Source organism: Crocodylus siamensis, chromosome 6 (assembly GCF_052110815.1).
Source record: "Crocodylus siamensis isolate JL-2025a chromosome 6, ASM5211081v1, whole genome shotgun sequence".
Lineage (NCBI taxonomy): Eukaryota > Metazoa > Chordata > Crocodylia > Crocodylidae > Crocodylus > Crocodylus siamensis.
This window is the reverse complement of record NC_143400.1, coordinates 49,053,351-49,074,336: the sequence shown is the minus strand read 5'-3', so window position 1 is coordinate 49,074,336 and position 20,986 is coordinate 49,053,351. Positions and strand designations below refer to the sequence as shown.

At 44.8% G+C, this 20,986-nt stretch overlaps 2 protein-coding genes across 2 annotated transcripts; one reads left to right on the top strand and one right to left on the bottom strand.

Annotated features, from left to right (window-relative positions):
- The first annotated feature begins 6,886 nt into the window (after nt 1-6,886).
- LOC149862776 (olfactory receptor 10A7-like) lies at nt 6,887-7,822 on the top strand. Its single transcript, XM_090052263.1, has one exon. It carries the CDS (start codon nt 6,887-6,889, stop codon nt 7,820-7,822), a length of 936 nt encoding a protein of 311 aa, XP_089908389.1.
- A 10,634-nt stretch (nt 7,823-18,456) lies between these two features.
- Nucleotides 18,457-19,443, bottom strand: LOC149862775 (olfactory receptor 2AP1-like). Its single transcript, XM_090054103.1, has one exon. It carries the CDS (start codon nt 19,441-19,443, stop codon nt 18,457-18,459), a length of 987 nt encoding a protein of 328 aa, XP_089910229.1.
- Between the last annotated feature and the right edge of the window lie 1,543 nt (nt 19,444-20,986).

The following is a 20,986-nucleotide window of genomic DNA, read 5'->3' as shown; positions in this document are numbered from 1 at the left end:
CGGATCATGTGAGTGGCCCTCCTTGGGACCCTCTCAATGCTGTCCACATCCCTCCTGAAGTGTGGTGCCCAGAACTGGACGCAGTACTCCAACTGCGGCCTGACCAGTGTCACATAGAGGGGGAGGATCACCTCCTTGCCTCTGCTTGTCATGCATCTGCGGATGCACGACAAGGTGCGGCTAGCCCTACTAACTTTGCCCTTGTATTGGTGGCCCGTGTTCATCTTGGAATCAATAATGACTCCAACATCTCTTTCTGCCACTGTGCTTTTGAGAAGAGAGTTCCCCAGCCTATAGGTATGCTGCTGGTTTCTACTGCCCAAGTGCAGCACCTTGAACCTGTCAGTATTGAATCCCATCCTATTCTTGTTTGCCCACCCCTGTAACCTGTCCAAGTCCAGCTGTATCCTGTCCCTACCTTCTACTGTGCTCACCTCACCCCAAATCTTGGTGTCATCCATGCATTTAAACAGGGTGGTTTTCACCCTCTCATCCAAGTTGCTAATAAAGAAATTGAACAGTGCGGGTCAAAGACCAAGCCTTGGGGGACTCCACTGCCCACATCCCTCCGGGTCGACCCATCCACCACCACTCTGAGTGCAGCCCCTCAGCCAATTTGCTATCCATCTGACTGTGTAGGCATCAATGCCACAGTCACCTAGCTTTTTAATGAGAATGGGGTGGGAGACAGTGTCAAAGGCCTTCCTGAAGTCCAGAAAGACTACATCCACTGCAACACCTCCATCCAATGATTTTATGAACTGATCATAGAAGGCAATCAGGTTGGTCTGACAGGACCCACCCCAAATGAAACCATGCTGGTTGCCCCTGAGCATCATCCCCGCTGCTGGCCCTTCACTGATGTGCTCCTTTATAATTTTTTCAAAGAGCTCCCCCAGGATCGAAGTAAGACTAATGGGCCTATAGTTGCCCGGGTCCTCCCTCCTTCCTTATTTGAAGATGGGGACCACATTGGTCCTCTTCCAGTCATCTGGCACCTGGCCAGAGCACCACAAGTACTCATAAAGCCGTGCCAGGGAACCCGCGATAACCCCTGCCAATTCCCTCAAAACCCTGGGGTGGAGAGCATCTGGACCTGCTGAGCTGAACATGTTCAGCCCCTCCAGAAGTTCTCTAACTCAGTCCTCCCTGACCCTAGGCCTGGCGGAGTCTCTCCTGAGTCCTCTGCATCCCTGTCCCCTGGAAAACCTAGTTTAAAGCTCAGCCAGCCTGGAACAAAAAGCACGCTTACCTTTCAGGGATAGATGAAGCCCGTCCTGCCTGAGCATGTCCTCTGTGTGGAAATGTGGGTCATGGTCCAAGAACCCAAGGCAAGCCTGGTAACATGAGCTCTGAAGCTGCCGGTTGACTTCACCGATGCATGCCTTGTGATATCACCCATGTTTGCTCACTGGAACAATAGAAGAGAAAACCACCTGTGTCCCTGTCTCCTTCAGCTTGGCTGCTAGAGACTTGTAATTTTTCATGATGCAGTCCGAGCTGCCCCTAGCTGCATCATTCATTCCCACATGGATGAGGACCATGGGGTATTGATGAGAGGGTCGGATGAGGCCTGGGATCATCTCTGTGACATCCCTCCTTCTTTTCATTCTGGGTGGCATCAGAGTCCTCCCTCAGGGTTTGAGCCTGGATGGTGGTATTGACCATGAATCCCAGCAAGGAGGTGCGAGAGCTCTTCTATGTAGGTGCTCACCACCCTGGAGGTGCTGGAGATATGACTGGAATCTTGGGCCCTCTTGTACTAGAACTTCAGGATCTTCATCTTTGAGTGGCTATGCTGCCAGTGCTGGTCATGTCTTTGAGCTAATCTCTTGGCAGCAGTGTGTGAAGAAATAACCTGGGTCTGGTCACTCATTCTGAGTACCTAATTGCTTGATCTGCAACCCAAATGGTGAGCAGGTCCGTTACTATCTCCCTACTCCAGTTGTTGGCATGCCCAGAGGATTCCCTGGATTCAGATGTGGTAGACTCAATGATTGTTGACTGATCTCATACACCAAATGGATATGTGAACCTCTGCTGCTACTGGCTTCAACTGTCACTGAGGAGCATGGCACAAAAAGGCTAGCAAACTTTCATGCTTGGAAATAAGGAGATTGGTGAGGGTACATATTACCTGTGACCCTGAGAGAGCAGAGCTGGGACTGAGTCACATAAGATGGTCACTTGAAACCGTGGTAGGGAAGTGCAGGACCTTGTCAAGGGGTGTGGTAACATAATAAGTGTACACAGGTAATTTGGGAAGTACTGCTACAACTTAATACCTGGTTCTTCCTGGTACATTTTGGCTGGATTTTTAATGGTTTCAGAAGCATTAATGTCTGTTTGCATGTAGTTCATGCTTCTAAAAAGATGTTTATACTTCTTTGAACAAATGTTATAGTTGTCTGTTGCATACAAGCAGCAAATACAAAGTTCAGTGATTCAGTGTGCAGAGGTGTCCTGGAGAAGCCTCTTAGTTATCCTAAACTTGTGGCCTGCTAGTTAGAAAACTTCAGAAAATCAAGAGGTCAAAAATCCCTTTCTCACCTTTCTCCCTAGGTGAGAAATCCTTAAAATGAGGTCTTCTGCTTTCTGAGCAAAATAATTTCTAATTATGTCCTAGTCCACTGAGCATTAATTACAATAAATGACACCCAAACATTAAAAATAGTGCTAATATTTTCCAGTGAATTAGGGGCCCAAAATTACCTCTGGTATAATTGCACCTAATTGAAGTCCATCAGGGATAGATCCTTTCTGAGATGTTTATATTAGATTGATGGACCATGTTGTGATCACTAGGAACCGTTAAGTCAATGTTATGTGGAGGGAAGACTCAGATTTTCAGGGTTGTGTCAAACCATCACTGCACGCACCATGGGAGCACACTAGTTGAGCCTTGAGATTCTATAGCCCTTGTTTTTGAAAATCGTCCACCCAAAACTGAAAGTTTGGAGTATAAGGGCATTACCTCCCATGGGACAGAGCTACACGTTCTATTTTGGTTATTATTTCTCTTGAGGTTTTCCAAAGAAATTAAAGCTTTGTCTTTGTAGACAATTACTTAGAACACAATCAGTCTCAGAGACTGAAGAACAGGTTGTCCTTCCAGAGGTAAGAGAGAAAACATCTTCTAGCCGCTTGTGCCATGCCATGGTATAAGCAGAATTATGAAGTTATCATTAGTAATGTTGGGAATTTATGCTAATTTATTAACTGAATATATGGACACATTTTCCAACGTTTTCTCACTAGCTTAACTGCCTGGTTCTGGATTTACAAAGGTATTCATGGAGAAAAAAATTGGGTCTATATTAATGGGATTCACTGTTTGGGTTGGGCTTTTTTTTTTAGCAATTTATGCACCATATTCCCTTTGATCTGCCACCGGAGGTAAGTGCCTAAACTTCCTAAGAGATTTTGGCGCATCATTCTTATTCTCAACTTATCTGCTTTAACCCGTATCTGATGGACTAATGTGTATGACTTATTAAAGGAGCTAGCACAAAAAAGAATCCTGTTCTTAAATTCTTAATCAGGGACTCCAAGACTTAAGGGATCTATATATAAAAGACCAAGGTTCTATGTATAAAAATTGGTTTGTGTCAAATAATGGATTTTTAATGCAGAATGAAATCCCATGTTTGTACGTTTGTGCTAGTTCCTGTAGGGATATATTAAGTTAATAAAAATGAACTGGTGATCTCTAATAATTTTAGATCCATCATCAGTTCACTTTAACTGGGGAATATCTCAAGTTGGCTAACTGCATCAAAATCAGCTGAGCCAGAAGGGTACACTGAGATTTTACCCATTTCTTTTTTAGGGTAATGTTCCATTCACTTGGCTGATGTAAGGGATGAGCAAATACAGGATTTTTGGGTTTTCCATGTATGAGGTAGGAAAGGGTCACTTTAGAAGCTAACTAATTCAGAGATGTAGCGGGTTCTGTAGGCAATGGCCAACTTTGTCAGATGTTCAGGGTTTTCTGTGAGCACATATGAGATTCCCATATATTAATAGGTACCTGCCAGAACACTGTTGGAGTGCATGAATTCCTAAAGTAAAACTCCATTACTCATGTAATAGATTTAAAAAAAGGAATGAGAGGAACTAAATTTGGATTTATCTTCTTTGCCACCACCTTAAATATATTTATAATCAAACTATCTGTCTAGCTGGCTAGTAAAGTCACTTGCTACATTGTGAATATTGCCTCTATCAGTACTCATGGTCATACCTAAGTAGCAATTAATAAAAAGAAAAGTATTAGAAGGAAGTAACAGATTAATAATTAATACATTTGAAGTGTGTCAGATTTTGTTACCCTTTAAAAAAAAAGTTGGAAATGTAGATATAGGAGTCTTACTACCGTGTTTCCCCGAAAATAAGACACTGTCTTATATTTATTTTTCCTCAAGAAGACACACTATGGCTTATTTTCAGGGGATGTCTTATTTTTATTAAATATAATACAACAATCTACATTTATTCAAATACAATTAAGTCGTCTTCTTCTGGAACGTAGGTAGGTAGGTGCCGCCTGTGGCAAGGGAGCGCGGGCGGGGCCGGAGGCGGGGCGGGGCCGGGGGCGGGGCCTCGGCTGGGCGGTCCAGCTCCACGGACAGGTGCCGCACGTGCTCCCACAACATGGCTGCGCGGGGGCGGGGGCGGGGGCGGCCGCGGTCAAAGTCGGGACGCGGACCTCGCACCGGGCCGGCTGTCACGATGGGGCAAATGAGAAGGGCTGCCCGTCTTATTTACTGCTTCGCGCTTGTACGCTTAGCCACACCTATCACTATGTCTTATTTTCGGGGTATGGCTTATATTGCGCAAATACGTAGAAATCCTGCTACGGCTTATTTTATGGGTATGTCTTATTTTCGGGGAAACACGGTATCTCCAATACCATATATACCCTGATGATCTGATAAAGAATGCACTGCATTCAAAAGCTTATCTAACTGTAGTCCAACCATGCAGTTGGTCCAATAAAAGATCTTGCCCTAAAAAATATTGCCTCTCACATAATTCCTGGGTCATCATTACTATAACATCACCCACATCTTGAATACCGTGTGCACAGTTCTGGTCCTCACATCCCAGAAAAGATGCAGAAAAGGTACAGAGAAGGGCAGCCAAAATGATCAGGGGCCTGGAGCAGTTGCCATACCAGGAAGGACAAAAATGCTTAGGACTCTTCAGTTTGGAAAGGAGAAGATGAAGGGAGGATATGATAAAGGTCTACAAAACCATGAAGAACATTGACCCACAGGGAACTGATGGTCACCAAGGCCCAGAATACTAGAAGCAAAGGGTACTTGCCAAAATTAGTAGTTGACAGGTTTAAATTGAAAAAGAGAAATTATTTTCTTCTGCAATGTGTAGTTAACCTGTGGAATTCATTGACAAGGGGGTGGTCATAAAGGGACTGGATAAATTTCTGGATGATAGATATATTAATGGCTATTAGAGTGTCTAGAGATGTTTCCGCTGACATCTCTAACCCAATAAATGGTGGATGCCAAGGAGGGTATTGGATATGGGATAGATCACTCTAGAGGTACCCGATAGGCCTGTGAGAAGAGGCTAATATTCACTTTGGATTTGGATTTGGGGGACAGTGATTCGATTCAGTGATTCATATCACTGTCCCAAATTGATTTAGCCAAATCGGCTGAATCTCTGAATTGGAGCGACTCCATTCCCTGCCCAATCTCCCATTCCCATCAATGCTGCCCTGCCCAGCCCCAACTCTTGGCTCTTAAAAAAAACAAAAAAGCCCCAAATTCACCAGCTCCTGCCAGGCAGGGGCGGTGCTCTCCCTGCCCCCCACTGACCCGCATTGCTTGGGGGGTTCTGCCATAAGCTCCCTGACCCCTGCCCACTCTGCCAGCACCCCCCATTACTGCCCTGCTAGCCCCAGCTCCCAGTTGTTTTTTTTTAAAGCCCCAGTCTCATTGTCTCCTGCCAAGTGGGGAGGCAATCTCTGCTACCCCCCACTGCCCCTCACTCCAGGAGGGGCTGTCATGAGCCACTAGAAGCCCCAGCAGCCAGTGAGTGTGGGGATTTTTTTTTTTTTTGAAGAACTCGGAGCTGTGCCGAAAATGGTGGGGCAGCCATTTTCGGGGGTGTTGGGGGCGCTGGGAGAGTGAGGATTGGAGGGATCATGGCAGCACTTCCCACACAGCATGGGGCAGTGGGGTTCAGCAGGGATCACCCCCTGCTGGCAGCAGTTGGTGAGTGGGGGCTTTTAATTTTTTTAAAGAGCTAGGAGCTGGGGCTGAGCAGGGCAGCCATGGGAGAAGGGTGGGGCTGGGAGAGTGGGCAGGGTTCAAGGGGTAATCAAGGGGGATGAGGGAGCTGGCAGGAAATGGGGCCTGGTGGGAGTTCCCCCAAGGTCCCTTCCCCACTCTTCCAGCTCTGCCTCCTACTTACCAGCACAGAGTCCAGGTCCAGCTCCCTGTGGCAGCAAGCGGGGACTGCCCAAATCTCTGAAGCTCTCTGAATCCTTTATGAATTGATTCAGAGAGCTTTGAATCAATTCAGACCTTTTTATTGGTCTCCTGATTCCATTTGGATTTGGAGATTTGGCTGCCGAATTGGGCCGAATCTCCTCTGAATCAATCAGCACCTGAAGCGTCTCACAGCCCTAGTATACCTGATTCAATGTACAGTGTGCACTTTTGCCATTGTCTGAGACAGGATACTGGGTCAAATGGAACATTAGTTTAACATACCAAAACCTGTTTTTCACATCTGTAGTTCCATTAAAAACCAGTCTCCATTAATTAAGATTAATCGAGGCTATATCAGAGCAACTATGTGTCTCACTGTTTTCACAGGAACCATGGCCACTGAAGAATTCAAGCCTGTTGAAGCAATGGGGAAAACGAACCAGACATGTTTGACTGAGGTAGTTTTCTTGGGATTCTCAGACTTCCAGGAACTCCAAGTGCTGCTCTTTGTCTTAGTGCTGCTCTTCTATGTATTTGCCCTCTTAGGGAATACACTAATAGTTATTGTCACCTTAGTGGATTCTGCCCTTCACACTCCCATGTATTTCTTCCTTAGGAATTTATCTTTCCTTGAAGTTTGCTACACCTCAGTAACAATCCCAAAGATGCTGGTGGACCTGCTCTCAGAGACTCAGACAATCTCCTTTGTGGGTTGCGGTGTTCAGATGTATTTCTTCATTTTATTTGCAATCACAGAGTGCTCCCTGCTGTCTGTCATGGCATATGATCGTTATGTCGCCATATGCAACCCCCTGCAGTACACCCTCAGCATGAACCAGAGAGTCTGTACTGAGTTGTCTGCTGTTGCATGGACCATTGGTACTTTGGTAGCCTTCAGTCAAACTGTTTCAATATTTACAAAGCCCTTTTGTGGGCCTAATACAATCCACCACTTCTTCTGTGAAATTGTTGCTGTGTTGACACTGACTTCTACTGACACCCATACAGATGAAGTTGCTATTACTGTTCTCACTGTGCTCCTCATAATGGTCCCCTTTTTGCTTATCCTCTTGTCCTATGTCTTCATTATCTCCACTATCCTCAAAATGCCTTCAGCGGAGGGCAGAAGTAAGGCCTTCTCCACTTGCTCCTCACACCTAATCGTGGTTTCACTGTTCTATGGGTCAGGAACATTTGTTTATATGGAACCCAGTTCAGTCCATTCTCAGAGCAAAGAAAGATTCTTTTCCCTGGTATATACAGTACTGACTCCAACGGTTAACCCAATTATTTACAGCCTGAGAAACAAGGAGATGAAATCTGCTGTCAAGAAAACGATAGGCTGGAAAGTGTTCAGTTAAGAAGTTTCTACATAATGAATATATTATTTTCAAATGTGAGCATGGGTATTCTTCCCTTAAAGGCCTCAGCTTCTCTCCCTTCCACCCATGGGGAAACAAACTAAAGCAAAGACAGAAGCCTTCATTAGAGTCGGTCAATGGAGGAAAAGCACTAGTGTAAAGAGAGGAACTGTACAAAATCTTGGTGGAAATATTATTGGAATACTGGGCCCAGTTTGCATATCCATCCAGTTTAAGGTGATATGAAATTTAGACTATTTTCAGTGAGGGAAAAAAAAAAATTAAACTATACTGTATTCTAGAGAATATGCCTGATGATGATAGTAAGAAACAGTTTGTAAAGTAGATGGATATTACAAAGCCTAAATCATAGTTGAGATATATGTAGTGAAGGTAGGTAAGCAACCTGTAATGTTCATCTTAATCATAATCCAACTGAGATCAATCATTTTCTTGAGCTGTAGGATGAAACAAGCAATGTTCTATAAAGAAATTAGACTATAATGCTCAATAGTAAGAGAAGTGAATTATTTTTTAAAAAATACCACTTTCCAATGTATGTCTTAGATTTTTCATCTTTTGGAGTCTCCTGGCCTTTTCGCAAGTGAAGCTGGATAAGTGCAATCCTTTCTTCTACAGTTCATACATTTGAATCACTGAGAACTTCATCACTGTCAATGGGCTGGATTCCCCTCTCCATAAAGCCAGTATAAATTACAAGCAACTAAACCGAAGAGCAGTGCATTCAAGGGAAAACAAACCTGATGAGTGTAAGAAGAATCTAGTTCTTGATCATCTACCTGTATTACACAGTTACTGAAGTATTCATCTATTTAAGGTGCCATGTGTTTGGATGAGATTTTCTTGGGGGAATAAATACATCTTTTTCATGAAGAGTACAGATAACTTTTGTGTTCTAGAAAACAATAAATTACATACACTGAAAAGACATGATTGCGGGGCCCCTTCACATTATTGTTTTTTCCTGCTCTCAATGGTAAAAAAAATAAATAAAAAAAAATCAGGAGTTTCCAAAATCTCTCTTAAAGCAAATAAGAAAATGGGCTGGTTATTGAACCTTTGAGTTAATGTGCAGGAACCAAAAGTCTGTCTCCTAGAATGGAATAGACAGTCTGCTAACAGTATTTATTTAAATTTCTGTTAATGCTGTGCCTATATGTAAGACTACCGATCTTAAGGGGCTATTGTAGAAAGTGATATTTTGGTCAAACTTCAGGAGAAGGCACCAGTGCCTAACCAGCTGATTTCAAACTTTATTCTATGTCATCAAACTGTTGCACTAACTATTGTTCTGGAAACATTCTGCCAGGGAGGATGTTAATGGCTACCATGTTGTCATTACACATTGTCATCTCTCACATAGTACCTTATTAAGAACTGGCCAGACCAGGGTTTTGGGAATGGGGAAGGAATTTTCAGGTGGAATTGTCATAATTAAGTGTCCTAAGAAACTGAAATTGTTAAATGCTTATCACCCATAGGGTTACTTTGGTCTCTAAGTCAGAGGAGCCATTCCTCTCATCCATCCTGAGAATTAGGCCTTGTAACAGCTAGCACATTGCTGCAGCTTCTTGCCTGCTCTCAGCTCTTTATTCAAAAAAAAAATTATACAAGCCCTCCTTAACCACATGCCCTGCAAAGCAAAAGAAAACAGAAATATTGTCTCCTTGTGATTTGACAATGATATACACAAGCACTTTATACAACCATCTGAATTGGAATAGACTCCCAGTGGGGTATTGTAGGCACCTACCCTAAAGATCTTCAAAAGGGGACTGGATGCACACCTTGCTAGGGTTATTTGACCCCAGCAGTCTTTCCTGCCCAGAGCAGGGGGGCTGGACCCAATGATCTCATGAAGTCCCTTCCAGTGCTAAACTTCTGTGAATCTGTGACCTGAACCTGGTGGTGAGCAAGACCAAGTTAAATACCCCAAAGCTCCCATTAGCATCTGGGGGTGGTTTTAAGGTGAATAAATGCTTTTGGTCAGTCACATGTCAAGGGTTAATGCCCTCTTTAATGTTCACTGCTCAGACCTGCTGCAGGAAGGCTAGTGATCATGGGTGTAGCTAGAAGCTGCAAGCCTGCTCCATGCTTGCCAGATCTCAAGCCACAGCATAGGCTAGGAGAGAGGTGAAGAAGGGACACCTGTACAACTTGGGTGGAGAGAATATGGGAGCAGTGTGTGTGTGTGTGTGTGTGTGTGTGTGTGTGACAGAGAAAGAGAGAGAGTTGGAGTCTGGGGGCACTGGGGTCTGGGGGGTGGGGAAGGGGAGGTTTCTGTCATTCTCTTCTCTGCCTGCTCCCTTACTCTCTGCAGCCCATGCTGAGTTCCAGCCTCTGCTGCTCAGCAGCTCCCCTCACACTAGCCTCCCCTTCACTTGCCAGTCCCAGTGGGGTCTAGATCCAAGCATGCAGAGGTGGTGCAGGCTGTAGGAAGCCTGAAAGCAGACAGGGAGAGGGAATTGTCCCCCTGCCCCACTGCCATTCTCTGGCTGATCAGGGCAGCAGGATGGTGATCTGTATAGCAGGGTTTGGGTAGGTGGGTGATATGGAGGTGGATGGGGATGATTCAGGGAACAGAGCAGGTGGCAACCTGAAAGCTCCCGGTTCATCCTCTTCCTGCTCTTCCCCCTCCTGCACTCCTGTCCCTTCCCCTCCTGCTGACCTGCTGCCTGGCTGTCCCCAGCTTTCAGTCCAGGACTATAGAGTTCTGGATGACAACTAGTCTACCTGGCAGCAGTGCCTCTTTGGATACTGGAGGACCACAAATTGGTCATTTTATTTCAGCTGTACAGCAGGAAGCTAACTGAATTCAAGCTAGATAGCACAGCTCAAAGATAATCCTCATCTGATGTGTCATAACTTTAATCAACCTAGAGGGCACATAGCATTCACTAATGAGCCTTGTTTTGTGGTCATTCAAGTTTTAAATGTGCTTAACGTGATCTTATTTTAAAGTGTATCCTCAACCCTGAAGTACCTTGTGTGTGAACTTTCTGCAGTACCTCATCACCTCATATATGGATTCAAGTTTCAGAGCTAAGATCACACACACGTACACACACACGCGCGCGCAAACAAATTTACTTCTGGATTTAAAAATTTTTTGAGGTATGTTGCCATGTCCTATTCTAAACCTGGTAATATCTGTGCTACTACATTTTTGTTCATTTTGAGTTTTATGGCAAGGTCAGCTCCCAGACTACTGCACCTGGAAGCACAGTTTGGGGAGGAGGTTAGCAGTCAACAGTGGTGAAAGACCATGTTAGGGACAATTTTAAAAAGCTGGACATATACAAATACATGGGGCTGGTTGAGATACACCTGAGGATGCTGAGGGACCTGGCTGATGTGACTGCAAAGCCACTGACAATCATCTTTGAAAACTCATGGCAATCAGGAGAGGTCCTTAATGATTTGAAAAGGGCAAACGTAGTGCCCATATGCAAGGAAGGGAAAAAGGAGGAGCCAGGGAAATACAGACCAGTCAGCCTCACCTCAGGTTCCAGAAAAATCATGGAGCACATTGTCAAGGAATCAATTTCTAAGCACTTGGAGGGGAAGACAGCATTGTGCGGTCCAGTTCAGCTACCATCTAGAGAAAATGAGAAATATTTTAGTTGACTCCTAACCTCATGGCCAGATTCTCAGCTGGAGTTGCGTTGCTCTGTCGGGGGTGTGCAACTCATTTTACTTCTTAGGTTGAATCCGGTCCACAAGGCTTCTTGAAAGACAGATCTGGACTGCAAGGCTTATTGTCATCTGAAGACACCCCTTCAGTTGTAACATGATGCTTGCATTCACTGTTCCTGGGGCCTCTGCATAAACATGGCTTGTAAAGTCGGGGATGAATGCTGCCACTCCTGTCCCCCTTTTTCCCCCTGTCTTCAATTTTAGTCAGAAATGGTGTTTGAAGACCTTGAATTTGATTATGGGCAAGGGGTTAGGCAGGAGACAACCAGCAGCAATATTCAGCCCTTGGTTTCCAGATCCATGCCAAAGTGGCAGCTTCAGCAGCCATGCCAAAAAACTTTTTGGGTCATCATTTAATTTCTCATGGGCTCCAGTGTGAACAGCCTTGTCTTACCCCATTTTCAATATCCATCTTGCAGCAGAAGATGGTAAGGCTCCATTTTCTCCCTGCCAAAAGAAGTGGGAAGTACTCTGAAAAGGACTGTGCCCAACTATGCTGGTTTCTGGGCTGTCATGGAGGCAGGCTGAAGACAGGTCTCTTCCTCCTTGTCCTGGGTGGCATCAGAGTCCTGCCTCAGAGCTTGAGCCTGGATGTTGTTATTGTCCACAAAGTGGGGCAAGGCAGAGTCATTGCCAGCAAGAAGGTGTGAGACCTCCTCTGAGTAAGTGCTTATCACCCTGTAGGTTCTAGAGATATGGTTGCAATCTTGAGGCCTCTTATACTACAGCCTCAGGATCTTCATCTTTGAATGGCTGTGCTTCTAGTGCTGGCCATGTCCCTGAGTTGCTATTTTGGACGCAATATGCTCACTATTGTTGTTGGCTGGTCTCATATACTGAATGCAATCCAAATAGATATATGAACCTCTGCTGTGATGACACTAAGATGTGAGGGGATGTGGGCACGCTAGAAGGAAGGAATAGGCTACAATCAGACCTAGACAGTTTACAGATGAGAATAGGATGGGATTCAAGACTGACAAGTATGAGGTGATGTACCTGGGGAGGAAGAAACAGCACCATATCTACAGGGTGGGGAACTCCCTTCTTGACAGTGCAGAGGCAGAAAAGGATCTTGGAGTCATCACTGATGCCAAGATGAATGTGGGCTGGCAGTGTGGGGATGCAGTCAGGAAGGCCATCCGCACCTTGTCATGCATCCACAGATGCATCTCAAGCAGGTCCAGGGAGGTGATCTTCCCCCTCTATGCGACACTGGTCAGGCCACAGCTGGAGTACTGCATCCAGTTCTGGGCACCGCACTTCAAGAGGGATGTGGACATCATGGAGAGGGTCCAGAGGAGGGCCACTCGCATGATCGGGGGCAGGCCCTACGAGGACAGGCTCAGGGACCTGAATCTATTCAGCCTCCACAAGAGAAGGCTGAGGGGGGATCTAGTGGCCTGTTACAAACTAGTCAGAGGGGACCAGCAGGCACTGGGGGAGTTTGTTTTTCCCTGAGCACCACCAGGAGTGACTAGAAATAACGGTCACAAGCTGGCAGAGGGTAAATTCAGATTAGACATCAGGAGCCACTGCTTCACTGTCAGGACTTCTAGGATCTGGAACCAACTTCCAAGAGAAGTGGTGCTGGCTCCTACCCTGCTGGCTCCTACCCTGGGGATCTTTAAGACAAGGCTAGACAATCACCTTGCTGGGGTTGTTTGACCCCAGTACTCTTTTTCTGCCATGGCAGAGGGTCGGACTTGATGATCTGCTCAGGTCCCTTCCGACTCTACTAACTATGAAACTATGAAGCTATGAAACTATGTTGCTGGCTTCAGCTGTGTCACTGAGGAGCATGGCACAAAAAGGCTAGCACACTTTCATGCTTGGAAATAAGGAAATTGGTGAAGTTGCATATTACCTGTGACCCTGAGGTACAGAAGTTGGGCCCAAGTCACACAGGGTGGCCACTTGGAGCCATGTTATGGGTGCCAAAGGACCAACAAGCCCTTTGTCAATAACTGGTGTACAGATCTGACCATTCATGGAGGTTCCTAGCTGAAATACAGGACCTCCACCTTATCCAGGAGGTGCACAAAAGGGGCGGGAATATAGCTCTCTATGTCAAGGAAAGCTACACATCCCTGGAAACCAACATTGGCACCCATGGTGGACTTGAGACCTTTTGGCTTAAAATCAGTGGAGAACACAGCACAGGGAATATGATAGTGGGAATCTACTGCAGACCCCCTACCCAGGATCAAGATGTTGACCAGGAGTTTGCCAAGGAATTGGCTGAAGCTGAGCATCCTTCCCAGTGGAGAGAGGTGGAGGGTGTCCCTTCCCAGCAGCTCACTGCCTCTGTCACCAAAGACCAGGCTGTGATCATGTAAGCCAAAGCCTTCCCGATGACACCAGTGCCACAGTCTTTGGTTAACTACCTGGATCCCCCTTTCTCTCATCAGCCCATAGCCCAAGACTGGGAGGATCAAAGAAAACACCACCTGTGCCCTCAGACCCTTTAGCCCTGTTCGCAAATCCCTGTAGCGCCTCATGACCTGCTGGAAGTGCTTCAAGCTGTGTCATTGATGCCCACATGGATGAGAAGCATGGGATAGTGGTCAGTGGGCTGGAGAAGTTTAGGGACTTTTCTGCAATGTCCCAGATGTGGGCTCCCAGGAAGTAGCAAACTTCCTGGGCTAAGGGGTCGGGGTGGCAAATTACTCTCTCAGTCCCCCTTTACGTTTTGTCTTGGGGAGAGTAGGCACGGTCGCTACAGTAGAGCCCATGTCTGTAGGAGCTAATAACTCAGCAGGCTCTGCTGGGGCTGCAACAGGTTCACATCTGTTGCAAGGCTCCAGTGGGGCGGGGGCCTTGGTGTGGCGGGCCTTGGGGCCCTTGACCACCTTGGCCCATCCCATGGGTTGGACAGAATGGGAGGTCCCCGAGTCCTCCCTTGTCCTGGAAGGAGACCGTGGTCTACCTTCTGTCTCCCGGGGGAGAAGGGCCTGGCAGTAGGAGTCTATCTCCTGCTTACAGACCCTAATGGCACTCAGTCTCTGGACTGTGGCCTGGAGTTCCTCCAGCTGGTGCACCAGAGACCCCGGTAGGAAGCAGACCCCACAAGCAGAGGTGGCCATGCTCCCGGGCCCCAAGGCCTGAAAAAGCAACAGGCAGCCCCTGCAACTGAGAGCCAGAGGCTCCATCTGCATGGAGCTCCATCTGGGTGGAGACCTCCGAGGTGCCAGAGGCGGGAGCTGCAGGCCACAAGGGGACCCTCAGGGTGCAGCGCATGCCCGTCCATGTCATGCTGCTGGTGGGCTGGCTAGAGCTGGGACTGTCTACTCTGGGGGGCTCATAGGCAGTGCCTTGGGCCCTCCTGCGCACCCTCCTGCACAAACTTCCATGCTAACTTGTGCTGGGCCCAGAAGCACACCTTTTTGTGTGGCCTGTTCACGAGGCTCTGATCACATGGCTTCTTGGGGGGCTGGGCAAAGTAGGAGCCGAAGGGGGAGCATGACCATCCTCGGCCCTCTTAGCCCACTTCTAGCTGACTAGGTCCCTCCCTCCATGGACCCCTGCTTACCTGCGGCAGGCCGGGGCTCATCAGGGGTTCTGGGGTCACTGCTAGGGTCCCTAAGGCTCACGGGAGTGCAGTGGGCTTACACCTGTGCGTCTAGCACCAGAGCTGGGACACTAATGAGGCTTCTGCTGTTGCTGGGCGCTTTTTAAATTGCGTGCATGTGCAGAATAGCCGGATGGTGCCGTGCTGTTTTGGAGGAGCTGGGGGGGGGTCCCTCCCCTTCACTGAGAGGACGAACAGGTGGGTAACTCCCCCCTAACCTGGCTCATGTGCCTGCAGCCAGGTCGCGTGGCTCCCTGGGGGGCTGGGCCAAGTAGGAGCCGGTGAGGGCATGACCCTCCTCGGCCCTCTTAGCCCACTCCCAGCTGACTAGGTCCCTTCCTCCACGGGCCCCTGCTTACCTGTGGGCAGGCCAGGGCTCGTTGTGGGTCCTGGGGTTTCTGCTGGGGTCCCTAGGCCCCTGAGTGTGCAGCAGGCTTACACCTGTGCATCTCACACCAGAGTAATGAAAGCAATACAAATTTTATATCTGTCTATTGCTCAAAGAGTAGCAAATGTATGTTTCAGGGACACAGCTTGCAGAGGTGCCTTGGAGCAGCCTCTTGGTTACCCCAAACTTGTGGCCTGATAGTTAGAAAACTGCAGCAAATCAAGAGATGTAGTTTCACACCCTTAAAATGTCATCTTCTGTTTTCTGAACAAGTGAGTTGCTAATTATGTGGTAGTCCAGTGAGTATTAATTACAATAAATAACACGCAAGCATTAAAAATAGTGCTAATAATGTCAAGTGACTTAGTGGCCTAACATTACCTCGGGTATAATTGCCCCCAGTAAAGGTCCATTAGGGATAGAATCATTTTGAGCTGTTTATACCAGATTGATGAGCCCTGTTCTGATCACTAGTAACCCTTAAGACACCCTTAACCCCCTGCAGTACACCCTCAGCATGAACCAGAGAATCAGTACTGAGTTGTCTTCTGTTGCATGGACCATTGGGACTTTGGTAGCCTTCAGCCAAACTGTTTCAATATTTACAAATCCGTTCTATGGGGATAGTATAATTCACCACTTCTTCTGTGAAACTGTTGCTGTGTTGACACCGGCTTCTACTGACACCCACAAAAATGAAGTTGCTATTACTGTTCTCCTAATAATGGTTCCCTTTTTGCTGATCCTCTTGTCTTATGTCTTCATTAATTCCTCTATCCTCAAAGTGCCTTCAGCGGACGGCAGAAGTAAGGCCACTTGCTACTCACACTTAATCGTGGTTTCACTGTTTTACAGGTCAGGAACATTTGTTTATAGGGAACCCAGTTCGGTCTATTCTCAGAGCAAAGAAAGATTTGTTTCCCTGACTCCCACAGTTAACCCAACAATTTACAGTCTGAGGAACAAGGAGGTGAAATCTGCTGTCAAAAAAAGATAGGCTGGAAAATATTCAGGTAAACTGTTGTGTCTACATGAAGAATGTATTATTTCATATACTGAATATGTGTACTCTTCCCTAAAAGGCCTCAGCTGGTCTCCCTTCCAGCCATGGGGGAAAAAAAACAAATACAAATACAAAAACCTTCATTAGATTCAGTCAACTGAGGTAAGCCTCCTATGTCTTCTAGTAGTGCAAAGACAGGAACAATATAAAATCTGGGCAGGAATATTATTGAAATATTGGGCCCCAGTTTGCATGTCCATCCAGTTTAAGGTGGTATTAAATTTGGACTGTTTGGGGAGGGAAGGGGTGGGGTAGGAGAATGTGCAGTGGCTCTGCGAAAGCACAGGCCATTTATTGGCCAAATTATCAGATATATCAGGCCAATTTCTGATACAGACAATTTTCTTTATATCAGTGCCAACTCTGATATCAGATCAATGTATTAATGCACCTCTACAATATATATTACTAAAAAATAAAAATGAAGGATATACTTATAAGGAATAAAAAGACAAAGGGAATATAACTGCAACTGGAAGAGTAGAAATTTAATCCTGATTCCAGTATTTCATTAATTTTCATCTTCATTCTGATAGGAGGAGAAAGTTTATTTAAAAAATAAAAATCATATATATTCATATATTAAAATTCAGAAATGTTGGCATGACTAAGCTTTATATTGTGAGTCAAATTAAATGGAATACTTAGCTTAACATTAACATTCATGAAGCTATATTGTAAAACAAAATATTTGTTTCAAATGAAAAACTATTCATGTTAATGTTTTGAAATTAATTTTGGCCCATGTAAAGTGAGACTGTACTCTAATTAATAAAATTTCTTTTAGGCATCATTGTCTATATATGGTGCCTTTTCAACAGTGCCTTTGATAACCTCTGTTTAGGGCTTATGTGCATGATTTTTTTTTCACACACAAAAAAACCTACATTGTCTTATATGTGTTTGATTACATGTGTTAAACAATTCTCTTGACAATTTCCAGCTGTGGTTTCTTCATCCATCACAGTCCTCCTGTAAAGTCAGAAGATTAGCCCTTTCTTTTGCAGAACTTTTCCCTGAGTTTGCTGCACAGGTATTGATCTGGCACTACTGAAGTCAATGTGAATATTAGCTGAATTGAGGATTGAATTCCCAGGCTCTCAATTGTTTGAAGCAGATGTTATTTCTTAAAAGCAACAATAGACAATTATACATTAGACACAGATAGATAAACTGCTCTCCAGGTGAAGATTACGTGGTTGCAGACTGTAATGGCACCTCACTCTTTCACAGAGGGAGAACAGCTAATGTCTTTTTTTTTCTTTAGCTGACACCTACTCAAGGATGGATGCTGACAAATAGCAACCAAACTTATCCCTTGGTATATTTAACCCCTCACGCACTCAGAAGTAAGTCTCCCTGGACTCAGTGACGTTCTTCACCATTTGTGTTACTCTTGTATACCAACATAAGTGCCATGAAAGTGCCTAGGCATAGTTTTACAACAGAATGAGGTTTTATTGTCTTTTCACTGTACTGTATAATAAACAAATAAAAAGAAATAACAAAAACAATACTTTAAATAAATATTTCATTTCTTGACAAAAGTGTCATATTTCATCTAAAATGTAGGAATATTTCATTGGAACAGTAAAAGCTCGACTTGAATTACAGTGTGTTTAAAAATATTGACGTATATGCCTTTTAGCAATGAAATGACTCAGTGTTATTTTAACTTAAACTACTCCTGTTCACATGGAGAGATAGTGCCTTATTTATGGACATTCTACAAATGAGGGAATTAATCAATCAGCAACTATCCAACCTAAAACTGAGAAGAAAGATAGTTTTCATTGAGATCCAGAACATTGTTGCTTTTTTTCAGATGTATCATGTGAGCAGAGCTTGGATAAACACAGTTTCTGCCAATCTGCCACATTTTAGATGGTGTCTTTTTATTTAAATGTAAATGAAGAAGAAAGAGATGTCTGTGTTCCTATTGAAGTCATATATTTACATATAAACTTCTTCAGGGCCTCTTTGACTTCTTTGTTTCTCAGGCTGTAGATGATGGGATTAACCAAGGGAGTCAGAACAGAGTAGAAAATAGAAAATGCCTTGCTCAAGTCTTCTGGCATGATAGCTTTTGGAAACAAATACACAATCATGATGGTCCCATAAAATATTGTTACCACAATGAGGTGAGAGGAACAAGTGGAAAATGCTTTCTGCCTGCCTGTAGTGGAAGGGATTCTCAGGATGGTGGCAATGATAAAAGAATAGGAGAGCATTGTTAACAAAAATGGGGGCAAGGTGAATATTGAGACAAGTGTGAAAACTGTAAGTTCTAGGAGGTGAGTATCACTGCAGGATAGCTGGATTATAGAAGGATAATCACAAAAGAAATGGTCTGTTTCCCTGGGGCCACAGAACTTTAATTGTGACATGAGAATGCTTGTAATAGTGCTAGCTATAAGCCCACTTATCCAAGATCCAGTTGCCAGCTGAATGCAGAACCCACCATTCATGTGGGTGGCATAATGCAGTGGTTTACATATTGCTAAATACCGATCATAGGACATCATGGCCAGAAGGTAGCATTCTGTAGCTGCTAGAAAAGCAAAGAAAAAAAATTGAACGATGCAACCTTGAGCAGAGATGGTTCTGTCTGTTGTCATCAGACTGGCCAGAACCCTGGGCAAGATGGTTGAAGTGTAGCAAGTCTCCAAACAGGACAAGTTCCCCAAGAAGAAGTACATGGGGGTGTGAAGATGCTGATCAGCTACAACCAGTGTAATGATGAGAATGTTCCCAGACAAAGTCACACAATAGATCATGAGGAATGCCAAAAAGAGTAGTGTCTGAAGTTCTGGGAGATCCCCAAATCCTAGGAGGATGAACTCTGTATTAATTGATTGATTTCTCCAGCCTGTGTCTTCCATGGTAGCTTCCTAAGGAAACCAAAGAAATACCACATTAGCCTTTTTAGAGGATACATGTTTCCAGTTCTAGAATCATTTTATTCTGACTTTTCTTTCAGAGCTGTCACTTCCTACTCAAATGTCTAATATTTGTCAAAATAAAGGAAAGATACTGGTATTCATTGTGAAAACTGTAGGAAAAAAGGTACCAGAATTTCAGGTTGGGTATTGTGCCCAGATCTTAAATTTTCTGCTTTAAGCTTTGTACAATAGTAAAATAAGAAGTACGCTGTGTTAACATGCATGTCTCAACATCTGGAGACAAACACTGCCATGACTGCTCCAGTGAGATAATGTAATTTTAGAGTAGTTCTGAAAAATGAGTGTCAAACTGATCTCACAAAGCAAAAATGAGTAATGCATGTAAATCATACTTTTTTTGGGAAGTGGCATTTAAGGGAATACTAAACAAAAATAGTTTCTAGCTGTTACCAACCCTGTTGAAACTAGTTGGTTTATAAGCTGAGGAAGATATTTTTTTATTTTTTCCTATACATGAAAATCATTTTGTGTCATACCAGTTTTCTTTTAGAAGAGATCAATCTTCTAAGCCCCTGGGGAGAAAGAAGCCAAAAGGAAGAGAAAATCTGAAGAGTGAATAAAAAAGGTAATTAGGACTGGAGGGATGACATTCAATTATGCTCCCTGCCTGGCCTCTATATGAGGAGATAAGTGCTAGCTTGTTCACACCCAGACCTGGTGTGAGGAGTCAAACATCGGAATGTAGTTTTGAAATGGAGCCCTGAGAAATCAGAAAAGTTATAGAGGGATTCCTGGTTCCTGGACATGCATATAGGTCCCCATTGTGATTTCAAAACCGAACCAAATGAAACCAGAACCCAACTGAAACCACAACTTTTGGCAATTCTAGAAACTCCACTAGAATCCTCTACACCTTTTTCACTCCTAAATATCTTCCAAAATATGACCTTCAGTCTCCCCACCTCCCCCCACCCATTTAAGTCTATGTGTTGTCAGTGGGGTGGAAGTGTGGGGGTGGGAGGGGGGTGAAGAAGGAAGAGGACTGGGGAGGGGAGCTAGGTATAATGAAAATTAGTTCAGTACTGCTTGTGAGATGCCATGGAGATACCTCAGGAGGAAGAATATATTAAACACTTCCTGAGGTCTCTTGCTAAAAGCCTGATCCTACACCAAGATTCTCATGATTCCTACAACTCAGTTGACATGAGCAGTCAGAGAGCACAGCTCATTGGAAAATGGATACAAAAGAGTACACACTGATTCATTCCTGACTGCACTGTCTGCAAGGTGTTCACAAACCTACCCAGTGAGAGCATAACACTGGGAAGGGAAAGTAGAGGAGAAATACTGAAACATTTCCTTTGGGTGCCTGCAGTTGGGTTAAAACAGTTAGAAATCTGTTTACCTCTTCATCAGGACCAGTTCCACTATCCTTTTCCTCTCTCTGCTTGTCGGTAAAAAAAAATTTGTGTTCCAGAAGCGTACCTTGGCACTGGTCTCTTATCCATAGATTTGTCTTTCC